General features: G+C 33.4%; 5 protein-coding genes across 7 annotated transcripts; 3 read left to right on the forward strand and 2 right to left on the reverse strand.

The window, feature by feature from the left end:
- The first annotated feature begins 212 nt into the window (after window positions 1-212).
- On the forward strand, window positions 213-2,996 carry LOC123899012 (F-box/kelch-repeat protein At3g23880-like). Of its 2 annotated transcripts, none has more exons than XM_045950069.1 (2): window positions 213-1,460; window positions 2,879-2,996. In XM_045950069.1, the coding sequence occupies exon 1, from the start codon at window positions 336-338 to the stop codon at window positions 1,431-1,433; it is 1,098 nt and encodes a 365-aa protein (XP_045806025.1). In that variant the 5' UTR covers window positions 213-335; the 3' UTR covers window positions 1,434-1,460; window positions 2,879-2,996. The 2 variants fall into 2 exon arrangements, with proteins under 2 accessions (XP_045806025.1, XP_045806024.1); XM_045950068.1 differs by having other exon boundaries at window positions 2,832-2,958.
- Window positions 2,425-4,949, reverse strand: LOC123899013 (1-aminocyclopropane-1-carboxylate oxidase homolog 1-like). The gene is made up of 4 exons (XM_045950070.1): window positions 4,688-4,949; window positions 4,042-4,594; window positions 2,841-3,162; window positions 2,425-2,708 (listed from the first exon to the last, which is right to left on the reverse strand). The coding sequence occupies exons 2-4, from the start codon at window positions 4,581-4,583 to the stop codon at window positions 2,457-2,459; spliced, it is 1,116 nt and encodes a 371-aa protein (XP_045806026.1). The 5' UTR covers window positions 4,584-4,594; window positions 4,688-4,949; the 3' UTR covers window positions 2,425-2,456.
- A 2,625-nt stretch (window positions 4,950-7,574) lies between these two features.
- Window positions 7,575-9,867, forward strand: LOC123898743 (F-box/kelch-repeat protein At3g06240-like). Of its 2 annotated transcripts, none has more exons than XM_045949757.1 (2): window positions 7,575-8,798; window positions 9,373-9,867. In XM_045949757.1, exon 1 carries the CDS (start codon window positions 7,665-7,667, stop codon window positions 8,766-8,768), a length of 1,104 nt encoding a protein of 367 aa, XP_045805713.1. In that variant the 5' UTR covers window positions 7,575-7,664; the 3' UTR covers window positions 8,769-8,798; window positions 9,373-9,867. The 2 variants fall into 2 exon arrangements, with proteins under 2 accessions (XP_045805713.1, XP_045805711.1); XM_045949755.1 differs by having other exon boundaries at window positions 9,382-9,867.
- A 4,671-nt stretch (window positions 9,868-14,538) lies between these two features.
- Window positions 14,539-16,198, forward strand: LOC123897614 (F-box/kelch-repeat protein At3g06240-like). The gene has a single exon (XM_045948327.1). The coding sequence runs from the start codon at window positions 14,831-14,833 to the stop codon at window positions 15,923-15,925; it is 1,095 nt and encodes a 364-aa protein (XP_045804283.1). The 5' UTR covers window positions 14,539-14,830; the 3' UTR covers window positions 15,926-16,198.
- A 1,464-nt stretch (window positions 16,199-17,662) lies between these two features.
- LOC123899196 (1-aminocyclopropane-1-carboxylate oxidase homolog 1-like) lies at window positions 17,663-20,688 on the reverse strand. Its single transcript, XM_045950268.1, has 3 exons — window positions 19,859-20,688; window positions 18,834-19,155; window positions 17,663-18,527 (listed from the first exon to the last, which is right to left on the reverse strand). Exons 1-3 carry the CDS (start codon window positions 20,401-20,403, stop codon window positions 18,276-18,278), a joined length of 1,119 nt encoding a protein of 372 aa, XP_045806224.1. The 5' UTR covers window positions 20,404-20,688; the 3' UTR covers window positions 17,663-18,275.
- Between the last annotated feature and the right edge of the window lie 386 nt (window positions 20,689-21,074).

Here is a 21,074-nt window from a genome sequence, read left to right on the forward strand (position 1 = left end):
CATTTTCAACTTTACATTTCCTTCGGAAAAAGAAAAAAAAAAAAAATTCTTGCCATTCCGCTCATTCCGTTCATTCCGTTCTGTACCATCAATACAAACATAGCCTTATGGAGAGATTGATACAAAATAATAATTAGAAAATAAAATAAATTTGATAGTTTTTGGATCTGGATTCACTGTGCATTTGATATTTCTATGCAGTCAATGGATCGCCACTGTTCCCATCATCTAATGCTCCATATAAGGCCACGTCATCTCCCTCCCTGACCATAAAACTCGTTGGAAAGGGGGAAATGGCAACCATTACCGACTGAATAGACATCTGCGGCGGTGCCATGGACACAGCGACGTATCTTCCTAATGAATTGATCATTCAAATTCTGTTGAGGTTACCGGTGAAATCTCTTATCCGTTTCAAATGTGTTTGTAAGTCTTGGTTTTCTATAATCTCTTCTGATTCTCATTTTGCAAATTCACAATTTCAACTTACCGCTTCAACACACACTCGTAGAGCTTTGTTTATAGAAACTGGAACACCTCATGAAACTGGATCTATTGATTTAGAACTATCACTTGATGATGATATCGTTTATGCTTCACTCAACCCCCCTAATTTTTTGCCCTCCAAACCTAATTCCTGTATTGAAATTAAAGGTTCATGTAGAGGCTTTATACTTTTGTACTACTATTCAAGCCTCTATCTATGGAATCCATCCACTGGTGTTCATAAAAGTATACCTTTCAGTTCCAATTTAGATGCACGTGAAGAAGTTGGTTATGGTTTTGGGTATGATCACTCAGCAGATGATTACTTGGTGGTTTCAATCTCATCTGATAGAAACTCCTCCTACTTGGAGTTTTTCTCATTGAGAGCTAATAATTGGAAACAAATTGATGAGGGTACTCACAGTCACTATTGGAATGCCACCGGAGATTGTCGCCAAGCAGGGTCACTCTTTAATGGGACTATTCATTGGTTTGCTCATTGTCTTGATTTACAAAAGAAGGTTATTGTTGGCTTTGATTTAATGGAAAAGAAAATTTTAAATATGCATTTGCCAGATCAGTTTGACCTTGAAATCGACTACCACAGTCGTTTGTGGGTATTTCGAGAATTTCTCAGTCTATGGGCTACGTGTTATGATAATCATACACTTGAAATATGGGTGATGAAAGAATACAGAGTGCATTCGTCTTGGACAAAGACTCATGTTCTTCCTACTGATGCCATTCCTCCTAGTTCCTTTTTCCCTATAAGCTATACAAAAAGCGGTGATATTGTTGCAACAGATGGTTTAACTGGATTTGCGAAGTATAATGATGAAGGAGAGTTGTTAGGGCATCACTTCTACTGTTACGATCCATATGGATTCGATGTGGCCATGTACACAGAGTCTTTGCTTTCACTTCCCGATGACAATGTACAAGGTTAAGATGATGGCACAAACAAGAAGAACTAGGTTGGTGAAATATTCTTCATATGGTTCTTGATATTTATAATTATATTGTATTATGTACTCTTGGGTGGCTTCATTTGTAGGGTAATATGGGTTTTGCTGCAATTGTAACATGAGCTGATACAATATGTCATGAAATTTTTATTGCTTAACTATTTGTGTTATGCTTATTTGAAATGTTGAGTCCTTTGTTTGTGTAATTTCATCGAGTTTTGATGTATGTTGTGGTCACTACTTGAAATTGTTTTGTATGATAAATTAGTCTACAAGTTTATGCATTTTAATCAAGAGCAAATTTCATAACATGCTTCAATTTAAAAAGATCATCAGAAACATCAAAGCTAAATCACCTCATGAACCTAAATAGTACCGGAATTACAACTTAGAGTTTTCAAAGAAAGGATTTAAGAAAAAGAAATGCAGTTTACAAGGTGATAAGCTTCCTAGGAGGGTGTTAAACTGTTAGCCATAGGCATAAATAAGGCAAAGAAGCTTTTTGTTAGAGTTTGATTAGATTGGTGGTATATCTTGTTTTAAAGTGAAAATTTCTTAGGCATTCCAATGACTAGCATACTGGTTTTGCCTTTGTTGTATCAAAAGTAGTGTATTTTCCCTACATATTCAAATCCAACTGGTTCAAATTCTGTGTACCTGGTTTGGTTGAAAAAGACAAGGAAAAACATGTACATATTTTATAGAGGAAAATGCTTCAAAGGAAACAGGATAGAGAGAGAACTATTTTATTGACAATTATAGAATGATATCAAAGCTTTATATGCGTGCAAATGTGTTCAGGGATGTGAAATTTGAACAAGAAACCAACTGGAATTGAGATGTAAGTTATAAGAATCAACTAGGTTGTGAAATCATGATATTTTGAAACCAAAACCAAACAACAGTTAGAAATAGGTCCAAGAATAAATCAGATGTACAATCATCATATTGAAAAAAAAAAATTATTGTCCAACTTATAAACCATCTCAATCCATATTATCCAACTCAAAGCTTGTAATGTGGAAGAGCAGAAGTTCCATCAAGCCCTCTTTCACTGAAGTAGGCTACATAGTCAGTAAAAGTGGTTTCTCTGTATCTTGGAGGGTTGTCTTCTGATAACAATTCTTTTATAGATCCATAAAGCTTTTCTTGTGCTTTCAGACCTGCATTGAAAAAGCATGCAACAGATATTCTTGGACCAATCCCATTTGCCAGTACTCTGTGCTCAACACTCTTGAATTTGTCATTTGTTATAAGCTGCAGTTCATTAACAATTATAATTAGCTACATTCTTTGGAAAATTTATACATGGTTTTTCACCTCACAAGGTTGTAATTATACTATGATCATCATAACACTAACACTAACATATACTAATAGAGAACTTGCCTGCATAAGATCACCAATATTGACTACAAGAGCCTCAGGTACTGGAGGTACATCAATCCATTTGTTCTGGTGAAGAACTTGAAGGCCACCAATATGGTCTTGGAGAAGCACCGTGAGAAAATTAGCATCAGAATGTTTGGTGAGTCCCATAGTTAATTCTGGTTCAGGACAAGCAGGATAGTAATGGCCAAGTAACTTATTCCCCTGAGAACAATCCATTTCCTTTATATGGTTTGGATGCAATCCAAGAGCTTCTGATAGTAATTCAAAGAGTATTGCTCCAAGTTTCATTGCATGTGATCCATATTCCATAAGTATATCCCTAAGATAAATCACCAAAAAATTGATTAAGTTCCCTATGATAGAAATATTATGTTATAAGTTAATCTCCTAGCCTTTTATAATTAGTTGTGAATGTACTTGAACCCCAGGGTATATGGTTCGATTCCCACGAAAGGTAAAAACTCTACTAGTGAGGAGGTAGAAAGATCGTGAGGTAACAGTGCTGGGACTGCCTAAGATGGGGCCCTAGGCTTGTTACAAGTGACATCTTTGATTCATAATAGTGATATCTTTGATTCATAATTATTCATGTTCTTTAGTGGACACAAAAATAAGTTAAGCAAATGAATGTATGTAATGTAAGTGTTAAATAACATCACATGTTGGATACTAGATACGTCTTTAATTCGAAGTGTCGGTGCCTACTTAGATAGAATTCTTGATGGTTCAGTTCGGGAAGGAAAATGGACCCGGACAGAACTGTTATAACAGTTTGGTAAAATTGAACCCAACTTTTATTGGTTATTCCTGAGCCGAACTGAACTAGTATAAAAGTTTCCGAACCGAACTGTACTTTTTCGATCTAAATTGATTCATTGTGAATATAACAATGCCAAATTGTTATTATAAACAGATATTAGGACCATTAAAACAATCTAAACTGGACCAAAATATTATGACCTTTTTAGAAAACCTCCAAAACTGAATTGTATCGAAAATAACCAAACTGTAACGGACATTTCACGAAAAGTTCTTTTCAGTGCGATCTGGTTTAACGATTCAGTTGTTTTTGCTTTTTTATGATAATCAGAGCTGGAGACACAATTTGTAGCCTATTTTGCTAATTAATACAAATATATTCAATATTGATCAAAGTGGCCTAAAATTTGAGGCAGTATATATATAAACAAGAACTAACCTGCATACCACTGGAAAATCTTCTGGTTTGGGAGCATTAGGAACAAGGTCACATATAAAAGTATCCCTCCAATTAAGTGCTGGTGAATTATACAAATCAAAATTGCTATTATAAATCAATGGCCTTGTTTGATCTCTAGTATACATCTCTTTTTTCACTTCAGTATCTTGTTCAAAGAATCTAAGGACACCCTCTTTCATATCCTCAAGAACTTTTAAAGGAATGCCATGATTAACCACTTGAAAGAAACCCCATGTTTCAGATGCTTCTTTTATTTTGCTTATAATTTCTTGCCTTGTATTTGGATCTTTACCAATATTTGTAAAGTCTATAACAGGAATAATGTGTTGTGTGTTGGTTGAATTTGTGGAGTTTGAAAACTTATTAGGTGGATGATGAAATAAGGTTGGGATTTTAACAATACCTTGATCAACAAGTCCTTTAACACCAGCTTTTGTTTCATCAAATGCTTTAAGCTCTTGCATCCTATCAGAGCTGAATTTGAACTTGCCTTCAATTTCATCTCTAGCAGTAAATCCCATCTTAGTGTCTTCTGTTTACAATGAATGAAAATATGCATTGTCACACACTAAATATATAGCAAGGTTAGATCTAAATATAATCCAAAGAAATGTTGCCTACTTACCAAGGTTTGGATTTTAAATTTCATCCAATTGTACATATAGCACTACTATGTTGCTTAACTCTTAATTTGCACCCACCGAACTAGTCTTTTAAGTTGGACTCTTCTCATGTTTTTAAGTCTTAAATAGTGATTCTTTTAAGGTACTCTACTGAATACTAATAGGCGGATGAAGCCGCTTGAAAGAAACGAGCTACCATCGAGTAGTACTGATACAGGAAAAGCCGTCGTGAATATCTGCTATTAAAAAAGATCGGGCAATATTAACCATTCCACCTATTGAACTAATCTTTTGTATTGGATTATTCTGTATAATATTGATAGTGGTCTGTTGTTTAGGTATTGTACAATAAATGCTTCTTATTTAGCTGCTTTATTAGATACAAGTTGACACGCCATAATTTATTTGTCACAATTTTTATTGATGGAATTTAATTGTCACGTGTTAAGTCGCCAGGTATATAAATAAATAAATAATAGCCATACATCAGCTAATTCAGCTCTTGTGGAATTAAAATTAAGGGTCATGCTAAACAGTGCCTCCGGGGCACTTGTTAAGCATACCAAAAAAAGAAATAAAAAATAAAATAAATATTGAAAAGACAACTTTTGATACTTTTGATGTATTGAATGCACGTATTTCGAGACAGAATTTCTATTTTTAAATGCTTAACCAGTGCCCTTCCTAAAATTAAATACAAGTTGACACACCATAATTTAATTGTGTCATATGTAGTTAAGCAGCCAGGTAGACAAAAAAAATACAACACAAGAGGACTGTAATAGCCATAGCCCACAGCTAATTCAGCTCTTGTGGGAAAAATTGTCAGCGTAAGGATTTGAATACTAAATTTACTAATTTATCTTCGGTAGTTTTAACCACATTCTAAGTTTTGTATCATTGTAATTTTACTAAAAAAATATAAGATAAATACAATAAGAAATGATATGCTTAAAAATTTAATCTAATTCTATAATATAATAAAATCGATTACTACCAAATTAACTAATTTATCTTTAGTAGTTTTAACCACATTTTAAGTTTTGTATCATTCATTGTAATTTCATTAAAAAAATATTTTAAAAAATATATAAAAAGAATATAAGATAAATACAATAAGAAGATGATATGTTTAAAAATATGAATAAAACAAATTATAGATATGAACAAAACAGAACAATCTATATGCATAAAAATTTTACTAAATTTTTTTTTAAAAAATAAATATAGAAAAAATATAAGATAAAAATAAAAAATTTCACTAAATAAATTTTTACCTTAATATAATGACAAACTTAAATATTGAATAAAAGTCAATAGACCCGTGCGATGTGTGATTCACACGGATGTTTAACTAGTTGCACATTAAAAATCATAACCAATCAATAATCTATTAATGTACATCTAATATTTTTTGAAAATTAAAAATATATAACTATTATTATAGCGTCTCAAGATTTTGAGGTCCGATACCGTCGCACATCCGACACATGGGTGTAGGCGGAGCCCGAGTAGGGAGTTGTTGGTGATTGTTCAGTGTCATAATCACATTTGAAACATTTGATTTAGCTGTAAGATTTAGGAAAGACATATCTTTTGCAAATTTCAAACTCTTCCGCATAGCTAAAGTTTCTCTTACATCTAAATCAGGTAATAAAAGAACTTGCCAATAGATAGCAGCAACCACAACACAATCACAATCTGTTATAAGTACATAAATCTACAACAAACGCGGTGCAAATAAAAAAAATATTTTATAGAAATACTAGATTAACGTTTCGTAATTTTTGTTTTTGATATAGTTCAAAATCATTTATTTAATTCTACTTCCAAGTGATTTGCGGGATCTTTTACTTACAGGTGAATGATCTATTAAGTTTAACCCTCAAATTGTGTATGAAATGATCGTAAAGAGACATGGCAACAATTAGGCGTCAAAGCTTCACACCTTTGGAATGAGTGGCATGTTGTACGGGAGGTCAGAGGTGCACGTAACCGGACTGTACAACAGCAACACACTATGTAGTGGCGAAAACTCAATGTTGGATGATTTAAGTGCAACGTTGATGCAGGTTTTTACAATGACCTAGGCAAAACTAGCACAGGATGGTGTATATGAGACTATCATGTGAGATTTATCATTGATGAAACATTATGGATGATGCATGAGAGATTTTATGTTATTGAAGGCGAACCATTAGCATTGCTTGGTGCTATGAAGGAAGTTGTTCGAAGAGGACTAACCAAGGTAATTAAAACCGAACCGAACGATCGAACCGTGAGTTGGCCCTTCATTTGGTTCGGTCAGTAAGAAAAGTAAGAGAGATATGGTAAATTAAATGCAATTTGCATTAAATTTCATGAGAATAAGTAAAAGTAAAAGTAAAATTTGAAAATGATAAAAATAAGTTGTTCTTACTTATAATTTAGGAAAAGAAAAAATGATTTTATTATTTCTTTAATTATAAATTGGAACAGAGGGAGTGTATCCGAAAGGAGAGAAAGAGAGCACCAGAGATTGAGAAGAATATAAATTGAAATTTGAAAGTGTTAAAAGAAACTTGCTTTTAATACATTCTCCTTATCAAATTATACGTCGCAGAAAAAAATTGTATGAAACTATAAGTCATATTACATTACCAATAAAATATTTGATGCTATTTTTATCGAACCTAGGACATTTATACATACTACTAAAATCTCTCACCACTAGACCAAACCTACTGATTTTTTTTTTTTAATTCTTTAATTTATTTTTCTCATAATGAAGAACAATTTTATAAATTAGAACATAATTTTTTTATCTATGCAACATTAATTAGTAATTACACTTTTAATTTACGTAGATATGGATGAAATATTTTATTTTTTTATTTTTTTTGGCATTGAAGAGAGCAAAAAAAACAAAATCCGGTTGAACACTAATCCCCTTATATTAGGGTTACGGAAGCAACAGTCGCACGCAGAGGAGGAAGACACATGATGAGGAAGGTGAAGAATCCAGTGCTCTATCTTCCTCATGAATTGATCATCCAAATCCTCCTGAGGTTACCGGTGAAATCTCTTATCCGTTTCAAATGTGTTTGTAAGTCTTGGTTTTCTATAATCTCTTCTGATCCTCAATTTGCAAATTCACAATTTCAACTTACTGCTGCAACACACACTCATAGAGCTTTGATCATATCAATTGTATCACCTCATGAAACTCTATCTATAGATTTAGAAGAATCTCTTGACGATGATAATGCTTCTGTTTCACTCAACCCTAATTTTCTGGCCTCCGGTATTGCTATTAAAGGTTCATGTAGAGGCTTTATACTTTTGCACTGTTCTTCAAGCCTTTCTCTATGGAATCCATCCACCGGAGTTTACACAAATATACCTTCTGGTTACAATTTAGATGCAGATGCAGATGCAGAAAATTTTTATGGTTTTGGGTATGATCAGTCAACAGATGATTACTTGATTGTTTCAATTTCATCTGATACAGACTCATCATACTTGGAGTTTTTCTCAATAAGAGCTAATACTTGGAAACAAATTGACCCGGGTACTTACATTCACCATACGAATACCATCTTCGATGATGATCCCAGAGTAGGTTTGTTCTTTAATGGGGCTATTCATTGGTTTGCTCATTTTCTTGATTTAAAAAAGAAAGTTATTGTTGCCTTTGATTTAATGGAAAGGAAACTTTTAGATATGCATTTTCCAGATCAGTTTATCTCTGAACTTGACTATTGTGGTTTGTGGGTATTTCAAGAATTTCTTAGTCTATGGTCTATGAATTATAGTAATGATACAGTTCAAATATGGGTGATGAAAGAGTACAAACTGCATTCGTCTTGGACAAAGACTCATGTTCTTCCTTCTGATACCAGTTCCACTTTGTACTTTTTCCCTTTACATTGTACAAAAAGAGGTGATATTGTTGGAGTGGATGATAATACTATATTGATGAAGTATAATGATGATGGACAGCTGTTAGAGCATCGCTCCTACGATAACGATCCATGTGGATATCATGTGACCATGTACACAGAGTCTTTGCTTTCACTCCCCGAGGACGATGCACAAGCTTAAGAAGATGATAGAAACAAGAAGAAGAACGAGGTTGTGAAATATTCTCCTTCATCTTTTTCTTGATATTTATAATTATATTGTATTATGTACTCTTGGGTGGCTGCATTCATAGACTAATATGTGTTTGATTGCGATTGTAACATGAGCTGATCCAATATGTCATGAAATTTTTATTGCCTAACTTTGCTTATTTGAAATCTTGATAGCTTTGTTTGTGTAATTTGATCAAGTTATGATGTATGTTGAGGTCACTAGTTGAAATTGTTTTAAATGGTAAATTAGTCTTACAAGTTTATGCATGTTGAATTGTTGATCCTAGGAGGGTGTTAATTGTTAAACAGCTAGCCATATGCATAAGAAAAAGAAGCTTTTCATTGGAGTTTGATTAGATTGGTGGTATATTTTCTTTCGAAGTGGAAGTTTCGTTGGCATCCAATGACTAGCATTCTGTTTTTGCCTTTGTTGTATTTAAAGTAGTTTCTTTTCGCTGCATATTCAAATCCAACTGGTTCAAATTTTTGTACCTAGTTTGGATGGTATTGTGTGTACCTAACTTGGCAAGATTATCCAATGATATCAAAGCTTTATATATGCATAAAAATATTGTGTGCAGGGATGTGAAAGAGATGTAGACATTGAGTAAGAAAGTGAAGTAGGTGGCGAAACAAGTGATGAGGTTCATTATAGCATTGTGTTACACACTGCAGAGTAGCATGGAGTAGGAAAAGAACGAAGAAGTTAGTGACTGATACAATGGGCAACACCTTCTAACAGCAGAAGAAGAGAAGTGGGTGATCCAATATGTGAAAGATCAAAGCAAGTCTGTTTTCATTTTGCTCATCTTGTAGTCGTGGCCAATGCTTATGTCTTTGCTGTCATATAACAGCACAATGTTGCCGGGGAATGCATATATGCATTTGTTTGCAACAATTGCAGTGGAGTTTTCATTATATGGTTGACTAGTTGCAAGTTGATTTGTCATTGTGTTTGTGTCGTTTGATGACTCAATTTAGAATTGAGTGTGTATGTTTCTTTCAGTTATGCATATTAACTCAATTTATCTCTCAATTGGAATATATATGGAATAAGTTGTCCACAATTCCCCCACTTTGTCAGGTTGGACGTTATGACTGGGGTTTGAACCCCGGTTAACTCCAGCTCCCCCACTTTGTGTGTGTGAGTTTTTAATAGTTTGTCATTTCGTCTATCTACTAAATAGGAAAAAAAAAGGACTAACTCGATCCTCATAAAAACGTAAGGAATAACACATCTCTGTGAATGTTTACTACTATAGAGCTCCATGGATAGGAGTTATATCAATCCATTTATTTGTCATGAAGAATTTGAAGTCCACCTATCTGATCTTGCAAAAGTATGGTTATGAAATCATTGTCTGTGTGATTGCTATTTGCCATAGTTAATTTTTGTACAGGACATGGAGAGGGTAATAGTGACACAGAACAATAACTCACCATATCTCTGCTAATATATTATCAATGCATCAAGTATACACATAGGACTATTTATAATGTAAGGACTAAAATGACGGATTTCATGTAGTTTAGAGACTACATAGGACTAGGAGTATTTTTCCCATATTTATATACTATAGGCACTAAATTAATCGTTTATTCTGAACCTTTCTAAAATAAATAAAAAAATCTGCATTCTCTTAACCTCAAAGATCCTATATCATTAGTAAATTATTGTTTAACTTAAATGATAATGGTGAAAGCAGTATTAAAAACAAACCTGCAAACTTCAAAGATCCTAACAAGACCTATATGATCAGTAAATTATTATTTAACTTCAATTATTATTTGTCAATAATAATAATGACTGCTGTATTTTATAACTTTCTTTTGAACTCAGTGAGCTAATGACTATTTAATGACTACTGTATTTTATTGACTAAAGAATTTAATTTTGTTCTCTTAAGTTTTTATTGAAAGATTATTGATCAATTGCATATTCAATCAATGATTTCGGCATCATCGTTGTATGGAAGCATGGACAATTGGACATTTCAGTGACTTTAAATTTATCATGTTATTTGTATGCATTTTGTCGTCTTTTCCTATTAACTTGGATGTTGTGAGTTTGTTGGCAGATTCATCCTTTTTGTTTTCAGCGATGTTGAATTTGTACTTGCATCTGATGTACTCTATCAATTATTGGAATGAATGAATATTGTTGTTATTTTTAGTCAAAAAAAAAAAGTTATAATTTGGTCCTTCAAGTTTTTTCATTTCATTTTGGTCTCTTAAATTACAAATATTAGAATATTTTCATATACTCAATCCGTTCTTTTTTAAGTGTTTTTTGACGTCGAATTTAGCTTTCCTATTTAATTGTCATTTTGGTTCTTTAAGTCTACGATTTGTCAATTATACATTTATACCCTTTGTCAATTACTCTTAATACATTTTATCGTTAATTTTTTTGAAATGATGCATGTGTGTCTAACACATCATATTTGGGGTTGTGCATGCATATCTCATTTTTCAAATTTGATTCATGAGGGGCGAGGAACTCTTAGATGGGCACAAACCCAAATGAAATACATTTAGGTACACATACATGAATGAGAAAAAATAAAAGTTAAATAAAATAGTCACATCAATTAATATTAATTATCTCTTTTATCTTTTAATTTTTTAAGATGATGTGAGTGTGCCTAAACAAAAAAGATTTGTAGTTGTGCCTATAAAAGTATTTCTCATGAGTGGCCTAACATATCATCTTTTCAGGGTCTCATTCCTAGGCACATGCATGTAGTATTAAATAGTACTCTTGGTTGGTGTATGTCATTGTCATGAGTCTTCAATGACAATAGTGAACTGATTAAGTACTCCATATTTTTATTACTTATTGAATTACAAACTTTTTTTTGTATTCTGAATTACAAACTTTAGTAAACCAAAAAAATATTACAAACTTTAGTTTTTTTTTTAACCAAAGTATTCCGAATAATTACAGAGACTAATTTCGAATAATTACAAAGATTAATTTTTTAAAATAATTGAAATTCATTTAAGAGATTTATTTCTTCCAATAAATATTTTCTATATGCAATGATAAAAAAATCAAGGTCTAAAACAAATATTGATTGGTCACATTATAAGACTCTAATCTCTTCTGTCGGACTCGGCACATGTTAATAAATTGAAGAAAAAATTTATTCAACCCAATTGAAAATTAATTTTAGAAATGGTGATGCTATACAGACTTAGTCCTCTCTGAACCGCAGGAGATATATAGTTGTCTATCATACGGCTCACCACCTTCACTTGCCTCTATGGGAGACTCGCTCCGGGCAGGTTCAGATTACAATACACAGCTCTATGAAGGAAAGGGTTTGTGGGTTGGGAACGTTTTCAATATCATTCTTTTTCTGTGAAGAGAAATACAAGACGAAAAAGGAACCCATCTTTTCGACCGGGAAATGCGAGTTTGTTATATCCACTTTATTGATATCTAGATGCCGTTAATTTATATAAAAAAAAGTGTGCAAAATTAGTGACAAAGTAATACTTTAGCAAAAATTCATATCTCATTTCATATATATACTTGAAGGGATAAGGATAAAAAAACTTGAAGCATTATGTTCTTTATGCCAATGGCAAGGACAAGGTACTGCTCAATTACAAATTTGTAGGACGCTAGTGAAGTACCTTTTCCTTAAGTCTTTTCTTAGCTGGAGCTTCCTTTAAAAGAAAACACAGGCATAAGATATGGTGTATAAGTCTTTGCTTATGCACACCATGCATAAATACCCAAGATTGCTTAACGCGCCCCCCAGTTTGCTTAATGCGCCCCCATAGTGCTTAGCGCACCCCTCAGATTACTTATCGCCCCCCCCCCCCAAATTGCTTAGGGCGCCCCCACCCCCAACATAAATAACACACAAAACCATTCCACAAGCAGAATGATTTTGGATTACAACCCTCTAAAACCATTCGACAGTAAAAATGGTTTTGGCATTATAAGTACATCTAATGTGAAACCATTCCACAACAAAAATGGTTTTGGGGGTGCGCGAGAAAATTTGGGGGGAGTGCATAAGAAAAAATTGGGGGCGCGCAAGAAAATTTGGGGTGCACTAAGTATATGGGGGGGCGCTAAGCAATTTGGGGGGTGCATTAAACAATTTTCATTATTTATACATGATGTATAAGGAAAAAGCTTATGCACCATAACCACTCCCGGAAACACATGCACGCACGCACATACACACACTAAATAAAAAAAGGATGCCCCTAAAATTTTGATGTCCTGTGCGATCGCTAGAGCCGGGTATACGGACCAAGGTCCGTGGGCCGACCCGTTTAACCCGCAGCCCGCACGGACTTAAGACCAATTTTTTTTGGCCCGTTTACATTTTTGCCCGTGTGGGTTGGACCGTTAAAACCGCGGGTTATGCGGGTTAAATCCGCGGGTTCGCGGGTTAGCCCGTGGCCCGCCTTCTTTTTTATATATAATTAATTACAAAATTTATTAAACATAAATAACTTAATCCATGTCCAAATTCAACTTTTTTAACCACAAAAAAAAAAAAAAACTTAGTCTAAACCCTAATTATAAAAAGCAACAACACACTCTAATTTTAATCAAGTAGACAACAACACAAAACATCAGGATTCAGACATGTTCTTCTACTTATAATCTTTTGTTCTTTTTCACTATCTTTTACTTTGTCTTAGCTTTATATACATTTGCTAGTATTTAAAAAATGCATGTCCAAATGGGTAGTTATTTTTCTTGGGGGTATTTTCCGCTATTATGTTTTGAATAATTTGGTTACCTTGATGTGATTTAGTTAAGTTGAATCTGTTAATCTTTTTATGTTTTTTTGGGTACATGTAGAAAGTTTTTCTTACTAAAATGGACGGTACAAATATGACGATAAGAATTGGTTGAATTTGATTTTAGTTGCATTACTTACAAAGAGAAGATAGATAAACTCAATGATATCACAAACTTTATTTATTTTTATTTGTTAGTTACAATTTATATGTTATAACATATAAATATTTTACTAATATATTTATTAATAATATATTTTTAATATATTTTTTTAAGCTTTCATTATATCAATATTTTACTAATTTAGTTTATTTTTTGAAAAAAATGATTTTTTATTTTTTTTTGGTAATAGTCCGCGGGTTAACCATTTAACCCGCGGGCTTATGCGGACCGGACTCGGGCTTAATATTATAACTCGTTTATATTTGCCGACGGGCTTGTTCGCCCCGTTTAATATGCGGGTTTATGCGGGGCGGGTTAATCAGGGCGGGCTAGCCCGCATACCCAGCTCTAACGATCGCTCTTCTCGAACACCCTCTTGAACCCTCCTGTTTTCCTTATTTATGAAATACTCCTAAATAGAAAAATGAAGAAGGTTTTGGTTTACGATTTCAAATTATTTGGTTGGTTCCTGTGTGTGTTATGCAGAACCACCAAACTCAAATTGTGCCCAAAGAAGCCTTTCTCTTGGCTTCTCTTTTATTTTGAGACGAGGAGTGCTAGCAACACACTCTTTAACGAACACACACTAACACACTCTCTTCTATTGGTTAACATTTATATGGGTCCACATTTTAATGGGATCCATGTGAATTTCAACCAATAAAAGAGAGTGTATTGGAGTATATTTGTTAAAGAGTGTGTTGCTAGCATTATTCTTTTGAGATACTCCCTCCGGCCTCATATAGACAAGATATATATATATATATATATATATATATATATATATATATATATATATATATATATATGAGTCCGGAGGGAGTACTATATAATATAGAATTTAATTTATATGTACCGTCGGTGTAAAGTTATTTTGCACATGCGTCCAATAAAAAACTGACACATCATGTATGATCATTAAAAATACATGATGTGTCACATTCATTAAATGACGTGACAACGTGTCATTGAATGTATGTATAAAAATAATTTATACCGACGGTGCATAACAATTAATCTATATAATATATACCCAGTAAAGAGTAGGGTAGTATCAAGAAAGAAACAATTGCAGTCGCAGAGGAGAGAGATCCATGGACATGATGAAGATGTTGTATCTTCCTCATGAATTGATCATCCAAATCCTTCTAAGATTACCAGTGAAGTCTCTTATACGCTTCAAATGTGTTTGTAAGTCTTGGTTTTCTATAATCTCTGATACCCATTTTGCAAATTCACATTTTGAAGTTACCGCTGCAACACACACTCATAGTCATAGAGCTTTGTTCATATCACGTGCGTTACCTTATGAAACTCGATCTATAGATTTAGAACTATCAATTGACGATGATAGCGCTTTTGCTTCACTTAACCCCATTAATTTTATGCGCTCCGAACCTTTTATTGATATTATAGGTTCATGTAGAGGATTTATACTTCTGTTTTGTTATCCAAGCTTCTATATATGGAATCCATCCACTGGACTTCACAAACATATACCTTTGTCTCGTATTAGGGTCAATTTAAATCACTTCTATGGTTTTGGGTATGATCAATCAACAGATGATTACTTGATGGTTTCATTGTCATCTGATACAATCTCATCATACTTGGAGTTTTTCTCATTCAGAGCTAATACTTGGAAACAAATCGACGAGGTTACTCATATTCACTATTCGAGTGCCACCAACGATGATTGCGAAGCAGGGTCACTCTTTAATGGGGTTATTCATTGGTTTGCTTACCGTCGTGATTTAGAAATAGATGTTATTGTTGCCTTTGATTTAATGGAAAGGAAACTCTTAGATATGCATTTGCCAGATCAGTTTGACCATGACCTTCGCAATTGTGGTTTGTGGGTATTTCGAGAATTTCTTAGTCTATGGGCTAGGAATTATGATAATGATACAATTGAAATATGGGTGATGAAAGAATACAAACTGCATTCCTCTTGGACAAAGACTCATGTTCTTCCTATTGATGCCATTCCCGCTGGTTTCCATTTCCCTTTAAGCTCTACAAAAAGCAGTGATATTGTTGCAACAGATGGTTTTACTGGATTTGTGAAGTATAATGATGAAGGACAGTTATTAGGGCATCACTCCTACTTTAACCAGACATATGGATCCCGTGTGGTCATGTATACAGAGTCTTTGCTTTCACTCCCCGGGGACAATCTACAAGCTTAAGAAGATGGCACAAACAAGAACAACAACGAGGTTGTGAAATATTTTCCATTTTTTTCTTGATATCTATAATTATATTGTAGGGTAATATGTGTTTAACTGCAACTGTAACATGAGCGGCTCCAATATGTCATGAAAGTTTTATTGCTCAACTATTTGTATTAATGCTTATTTGAAATATTATGTTAACTTTGTGCAATTCAATTGAGTTCTAACTTCTAATATATGTTGTGGTCACTACTTGAAATTGTTTTATATGGTAAATTAGTCTCACAACTTTATGCATCTTGATCAAGATCGAAATCAAAATTACAAGACTTTTACTCAAGGCAATTCATTAAAAATCACATATGTCTAGGGGTGCCAACATAGTTGGGATGTTTATTCATTACTTGATGTCTAGATCCTCTTAACTTATACTAAAAAAAAACATATGTAATTGAAGGGAAAAAAAGGTTATGTTTTATTATTTTGGTGTAATAACTTTTGCTTTTGCAATTTCTCTGTTTCAAACCAAAAAAAAAGAAACTGATTTCAAATTAATGCTCTGCTCTACACATGAACAATTAAATGAAATTTTAACACTTTAGAAAGAGTTTTCAACGAAAGGGATTTATAAGCCACTAGGTTTGGTCTAATGGTGAGGGATTTGAGTAGTATGTTATAGGTCCTGAGTTCGATCCCCAGCTCATTGTAAACAAAAAAGAAAGAAAGGGATTTATGAAAATTTTAACCTAAATAGTACTGCTATAATATAACAACTTCAGAAGTTTATTTATATAATATATTTTATATGGTAGATCAGTCTTACAAGTTTATGCATGTTGATCCTAGGAGAGTTTAATTGTTAAACCGTTAGCCATCTGCACAAGGCAAAGATTGTTTTTATTGGAGTTTGATTAGATTGGTGGTGTGGAAGTTTCTTTGGCATCCCAATTACTAGCATATTGTTTTTGCTTTTGTTGTATCATAAGTAGTTTCTTTTGACAGTAGGCCTGAAATCACTTGTTTCAACCGGTAAAGACGAATAACTTTTTCGCTGTAATCGTCAATTTAGTGAATCTCAATCGTATTTGACAGTTTACTGCACAGGAATTGCTTACAATACAATTTTGTACCAAGGCATGAGATTCTTGTGCAGTAAACTGTCAAATAGGATTGAAATATCAATTGTTGCAGGCACTAAAATTCTTGCGCAGTGACATGAAATGGGATATAATGATTAACATATTTGTATTGGTAGTACACTGAAGCATTGAAGTTAAGTAACAAAGTATTTGTTACTGCATAAATTCAAAAGTATCATGACAATATGAATTAAAAAATTCTGTTACATTAAGTACTTAAATACACCGAGTTAACCATAGAAAAACTCTGTTACATTCATCAAAGCTAAACAACCCCAACCTAACCTAAAACACAAACTCCACTAATAAAGCTGCTAAACCAGAAACAGACCAGCAAGTTTGTTGAACAGCAACACAACAGCAGAAGAAAAACCACAGAAACATGGCACGATCCATGAGTTTAAACATCTCTTGCATGTCTCTCTAAAACACGATCCAACATGAGTTTTGTTAAGGAATGAAGTGAATTATTATTAGCAAGTAACTCCTCATGTCTCTGGGCATCTATTGCAGAATCAAACCTCATCCAAAATTCAACCAAGCTAATAAAAAGAATTCTCACTTACTGACGGTGATGTTGTTCTCAATATCCCAGCCAATGAAATATGCATATTGACTCGATTACTTGACATTATATATAATGAAAACTTAATTTACAAAACTCAAGGGACTAAATCCGGACCAAGTTAATCCTTATAAAAACATAATTATATACAAGGAATAACACATCTCAATAATAAAGACTTTTTTTATTATAAAGTACTTGAATCATTCACCATAACACTTTCATATTACAGATTTAGAATATAATATACAGGTGCTTTAACATAACAATACAAATAGAGGTAGGGCTAAGCACGGACCCGCGATCCGACTCGAAACCGATATAGCAGACAACATATTGAAGCATTTGGTCGATGCGGTTCAGGTCTCGGGTAAACAATTGCGAAAAATTAGACATGGGCGGTTGCATGCGGGCGTATGCAGGTCTCTAAAATATAGGAGAGAAATGTTGTATTTTATAAGATTACAGAGAAAGTTAATTTTTATAGTGCTTTATTCTCTTTATTTTAGATATGCCACAAATGAACATGACATACACATAAATTGAAGCTGCATTTTCGAAATTCCTTATATTGAACATGGCAAATATTATTGTTTTCCAACTAATTTAGTTTATTCATTTATATCATGCTAAAAAACAAGCTCAATCCACAACAACCAACTCAAAGCTTGAAATGTTGAAGAGCAGAGGTTCCATCAAGTCCTTTTCCATTGTAGTAGGCTAAATAATCATCAAAAGTGGTTTCTCTATATTTTGGAGGGTTATCTTCTGATAATAATTCTTTTATAGGTCCATAGAACTTTTCCTGTGCTCTAAGACTTGCCCTGAAAAAACATGCAACAGATATTCTTGGAGCAATGCTATTTGCCAGTACTCTATGTTCAGCACTCTTGAATCTGTCATTTGTTATCAGCTGCAAGAACATAAACAATTGATCACAGCTAGCTAAATTATAATTAACTGCATTAATGTAACAATAAATCAAACAGATAAATTAATTAATAAAACGCACACAAGAGCATAAACGTGATCACATATTTCGGTCAATTGTGCTTAGTTGTCCGACAGTAGAGTGCCTACAATAGCTTTTTTTATAGTTGCAATTCTTAAGGTTACGGAGTACAATCTAAAGTTTACATACTATATATAGTTCAGTTCATAAAGATGCTCCTAAACCTTAGTAAGGAGTACATAAGCAAAAGCGTAATAGAGAACTTGCCTGTATAACTTCACCAAAATTAACAACAAAAGCCCCAGGTATTGGTGGTACATCAATCCACTTGTCCTGGTGAAGAATTTGAAGGCCACCAATATAATCTTGGAGAAGCACTGTGAGAAAACTACTATCAGAATGTTGTGTGGTTCCCATAGTTAACTCTGGTTCAGGACATGCAGGATAGTAATGGCCAAGTAACATCATTCCCGTACAACAATCCATGTCTTTTAAATGGTTTGGATTCAATCCAAGGGCTTCTGATAGTAATTCAAAGAGTGTAATTCCAAGTTTCATTACATGTGCTCCATATTCTAGAATAATATCCCTACAATAAGATGAAATCACCAGCAAACACATTGAGTGTATTCCAAGTAATTATATCCCTACAAGAAGATATGATTTAGGAATACTTTTATATTACTTTGTAGCTCTATATATGAGCCATATAGTTATGAATAATCAATATCGATGAGAAAGAGAATAAAAACAAAAGAATATGAGTGTATTCTCTATATAAGAAACTTTCTTCTAATAAAAATATATCCCATCAAATTTAAAACACACACACACACACACACACACCTAAAACAAAAAACCATATGTATTTGGCCTAACTCAACCATACGAAATTAGCCTACAGCGTGAGAGTTTGTTCTCATTGATAAACTTATATATCTTCAGACCTTTACTCATCTACGATGAGACTCTTAAGTCTTAACAATAACCTCGTAGCCTTTCATGGGTTAGAACTGAGAAGGGTAGCTCAGCTGGTTGGTTGAGCTAAGAGTTAAAGGAGTTGAAGGTCTAGGACTCAAGTCCTGACAAGGTGTAAAAATACCAAGTGCTGTGCTACTCAACTAGACATAGGACTGTTCATTTTTTCGAATTGAGCCGTACTAAATTGCTTTTATTAACTGATATTAAGACTGTTAAAACAAAATCAAATCAAATATTATGATTGTTTGAAAACCAAAAAATTGAACCGAAACAAATTGTACCGAAAAGAATCAAACTGTTAAACTCATCACCTGCATACTAAGGGCAAATCTTCTGGTTTGGGAGCATTAGGAGCAAGGTGGCATATAAAAGTATCCCTCCAATTAGGTGCTGGTGAACTAAACAAATCAAAATTACTATTATAAAGAAAAGGCCTTGTTTGATCTCTAGTATACATCACTTTCTTCACTTCAGTATCTTGTTCATGAAATCTAATTACACCATCTTTCATATCCTCAAGAAGATTCAAAGGAATACCATGATTGATCACTTGAAAGAAACCCCATGTCTCAGAAGCTTCCCTTACTTGGCTTATAATTTCTTGCCTTGCATTTGTGTCTTTACCAATATTTGTAAAGTCTATAACAGGAATAGTATGTTTTTTGTTGGTTGAATTTGTGGCCTTTGAAAACTTATGAGGTGGATTATGAAATAAGGTTGGGATTTTGAGAATACCTTTATCAACAAGTCCTTTAACACCAGCTTTTGTTTCATCAAATGCTTTGAGTTCTTGTAGCCTATTATCAGAATTGAATTTGAAGTTGGCTTCAATTTCATCTGTAGTATTAGACCCCATGTTTGTTGTTTATTGTGGGTTTGCACTTTGCAGTGAATTTAAGAATGAAAATTCACAATTTGTCTATGTTGAGAAGAATTGTTTATATTATACTATTATACTATGCCAATGCCCCTAAAAATCCATGGTCCCAAACGCATGGTCCCTACTATCACCGTTCTAAGTTCTAACTCGTGTCTTGTACCAAATTACCTACGTAATTGTTTTAGCCATATATTGCAACCAGGTTGTTTTAGCCATACATTGAGCCACCAAACAACTAAAGAACTTGTATATCTATCTGACTCCTTTGCTTGCACGACTATAAATATCCTATAATGTGTATTCATTTGCTTGCACGCCTAGAATATCGTTAATCTTGGTGAGTCTCAATAATACATAAAATGATTTTCAATTTTTCAAAAATTTGTATGAATGATCTATATGATATAAATTCTCAATTCCACAGTAAATTTTGTAAAATTCGTATTCGTACTTGGCAATATATGTCTTACGAGACATATAATATGCACAAATTTCAAATCCATGAATAACATTTATAGTCATATTGGTCTGTTATTATTTTCAAAGGTTAATAGGTTTTTAAACCTCCGTGCAATGTGGGCGATTTTTGGTCTAATCGCCTACATTGCCGGGCGGGGTGGGGGTAAATACCTATTATCCATTTTCCA

Source organism: Trifolium pratense, linkage group LG7 (genome assembly GCF_020283565.1).
Source record: "Trifolium pratense cultivar HEN17-A07 linkage group LG7, ARS_RC_1.1, whole genome shotgun sequence".
Lineage (NCBI taxonomy): Eukaryota > Viridiplantae > Streptophyta > Magnoliopsida > Fabales > Fabaceae > Trifolium > Trifolium pratense.

Coding starts and splice junctions, on each gene's coding strand:
- LOC123897614 (XM_045948327.1), top strand. CDS start 14,831: ATGGACATGATGAAGATGTTGTATCTTCCTCATGAATTGATCATCCAA.
- LOC123899196 (XM_045950268.1), bottom strand. CDS start 20,403: ATGGGGTCTAATACTACAGATGAAATTGAAGCCAACTTCAAATTCAAT. Junction 19,156..19,858: donor GATTTGCCCTTAGTATGCAG/GTGATGAGTTTA, acceptor ATCTTATTGTAG/GGATATTATTCTAGAATATG. Junction 18,528..18,833: donor ATTTTGGTGAAGTTATACAG/GCAAGTTCTCTA, acceptor ATGTTCTTGCAG/CTGATAACAAATGACAGATT.
- LOC123899013 (XM_045950070.1), bottom strand. CDS start 4,583: ATGGGATTTACTGCTAGAGATGAAATTGAAGGCAAGTTCAAATTCAGC. Junction 3,163..4,041: donor GATTTTCCAGTGGTATGCAG/GTTAGTTCTTGT, acceptor GATTTATCTTAG/GGATATACTTATGGAATATG. Junction 2,709..2,840: donor ATATTGGTGATCTTATGCAG/GCAAGTTCTCTA, acceptor AATGAACTGCAG/CTTATAACAAATGACAAATT.
- LOC123898743 (XM_045949757.1), top strand. CDS start 7,665: ATGATGAGGAAGGTGAAGAATCCAGTGCTCTATCTTCCTCATGAATTG.
- LOC123899012 (XM_045950069.1), top strand. CDS start 336: ATGGACACAGCGACGTATCTTCCTAATGAATTGATCATTCAAATTCTG.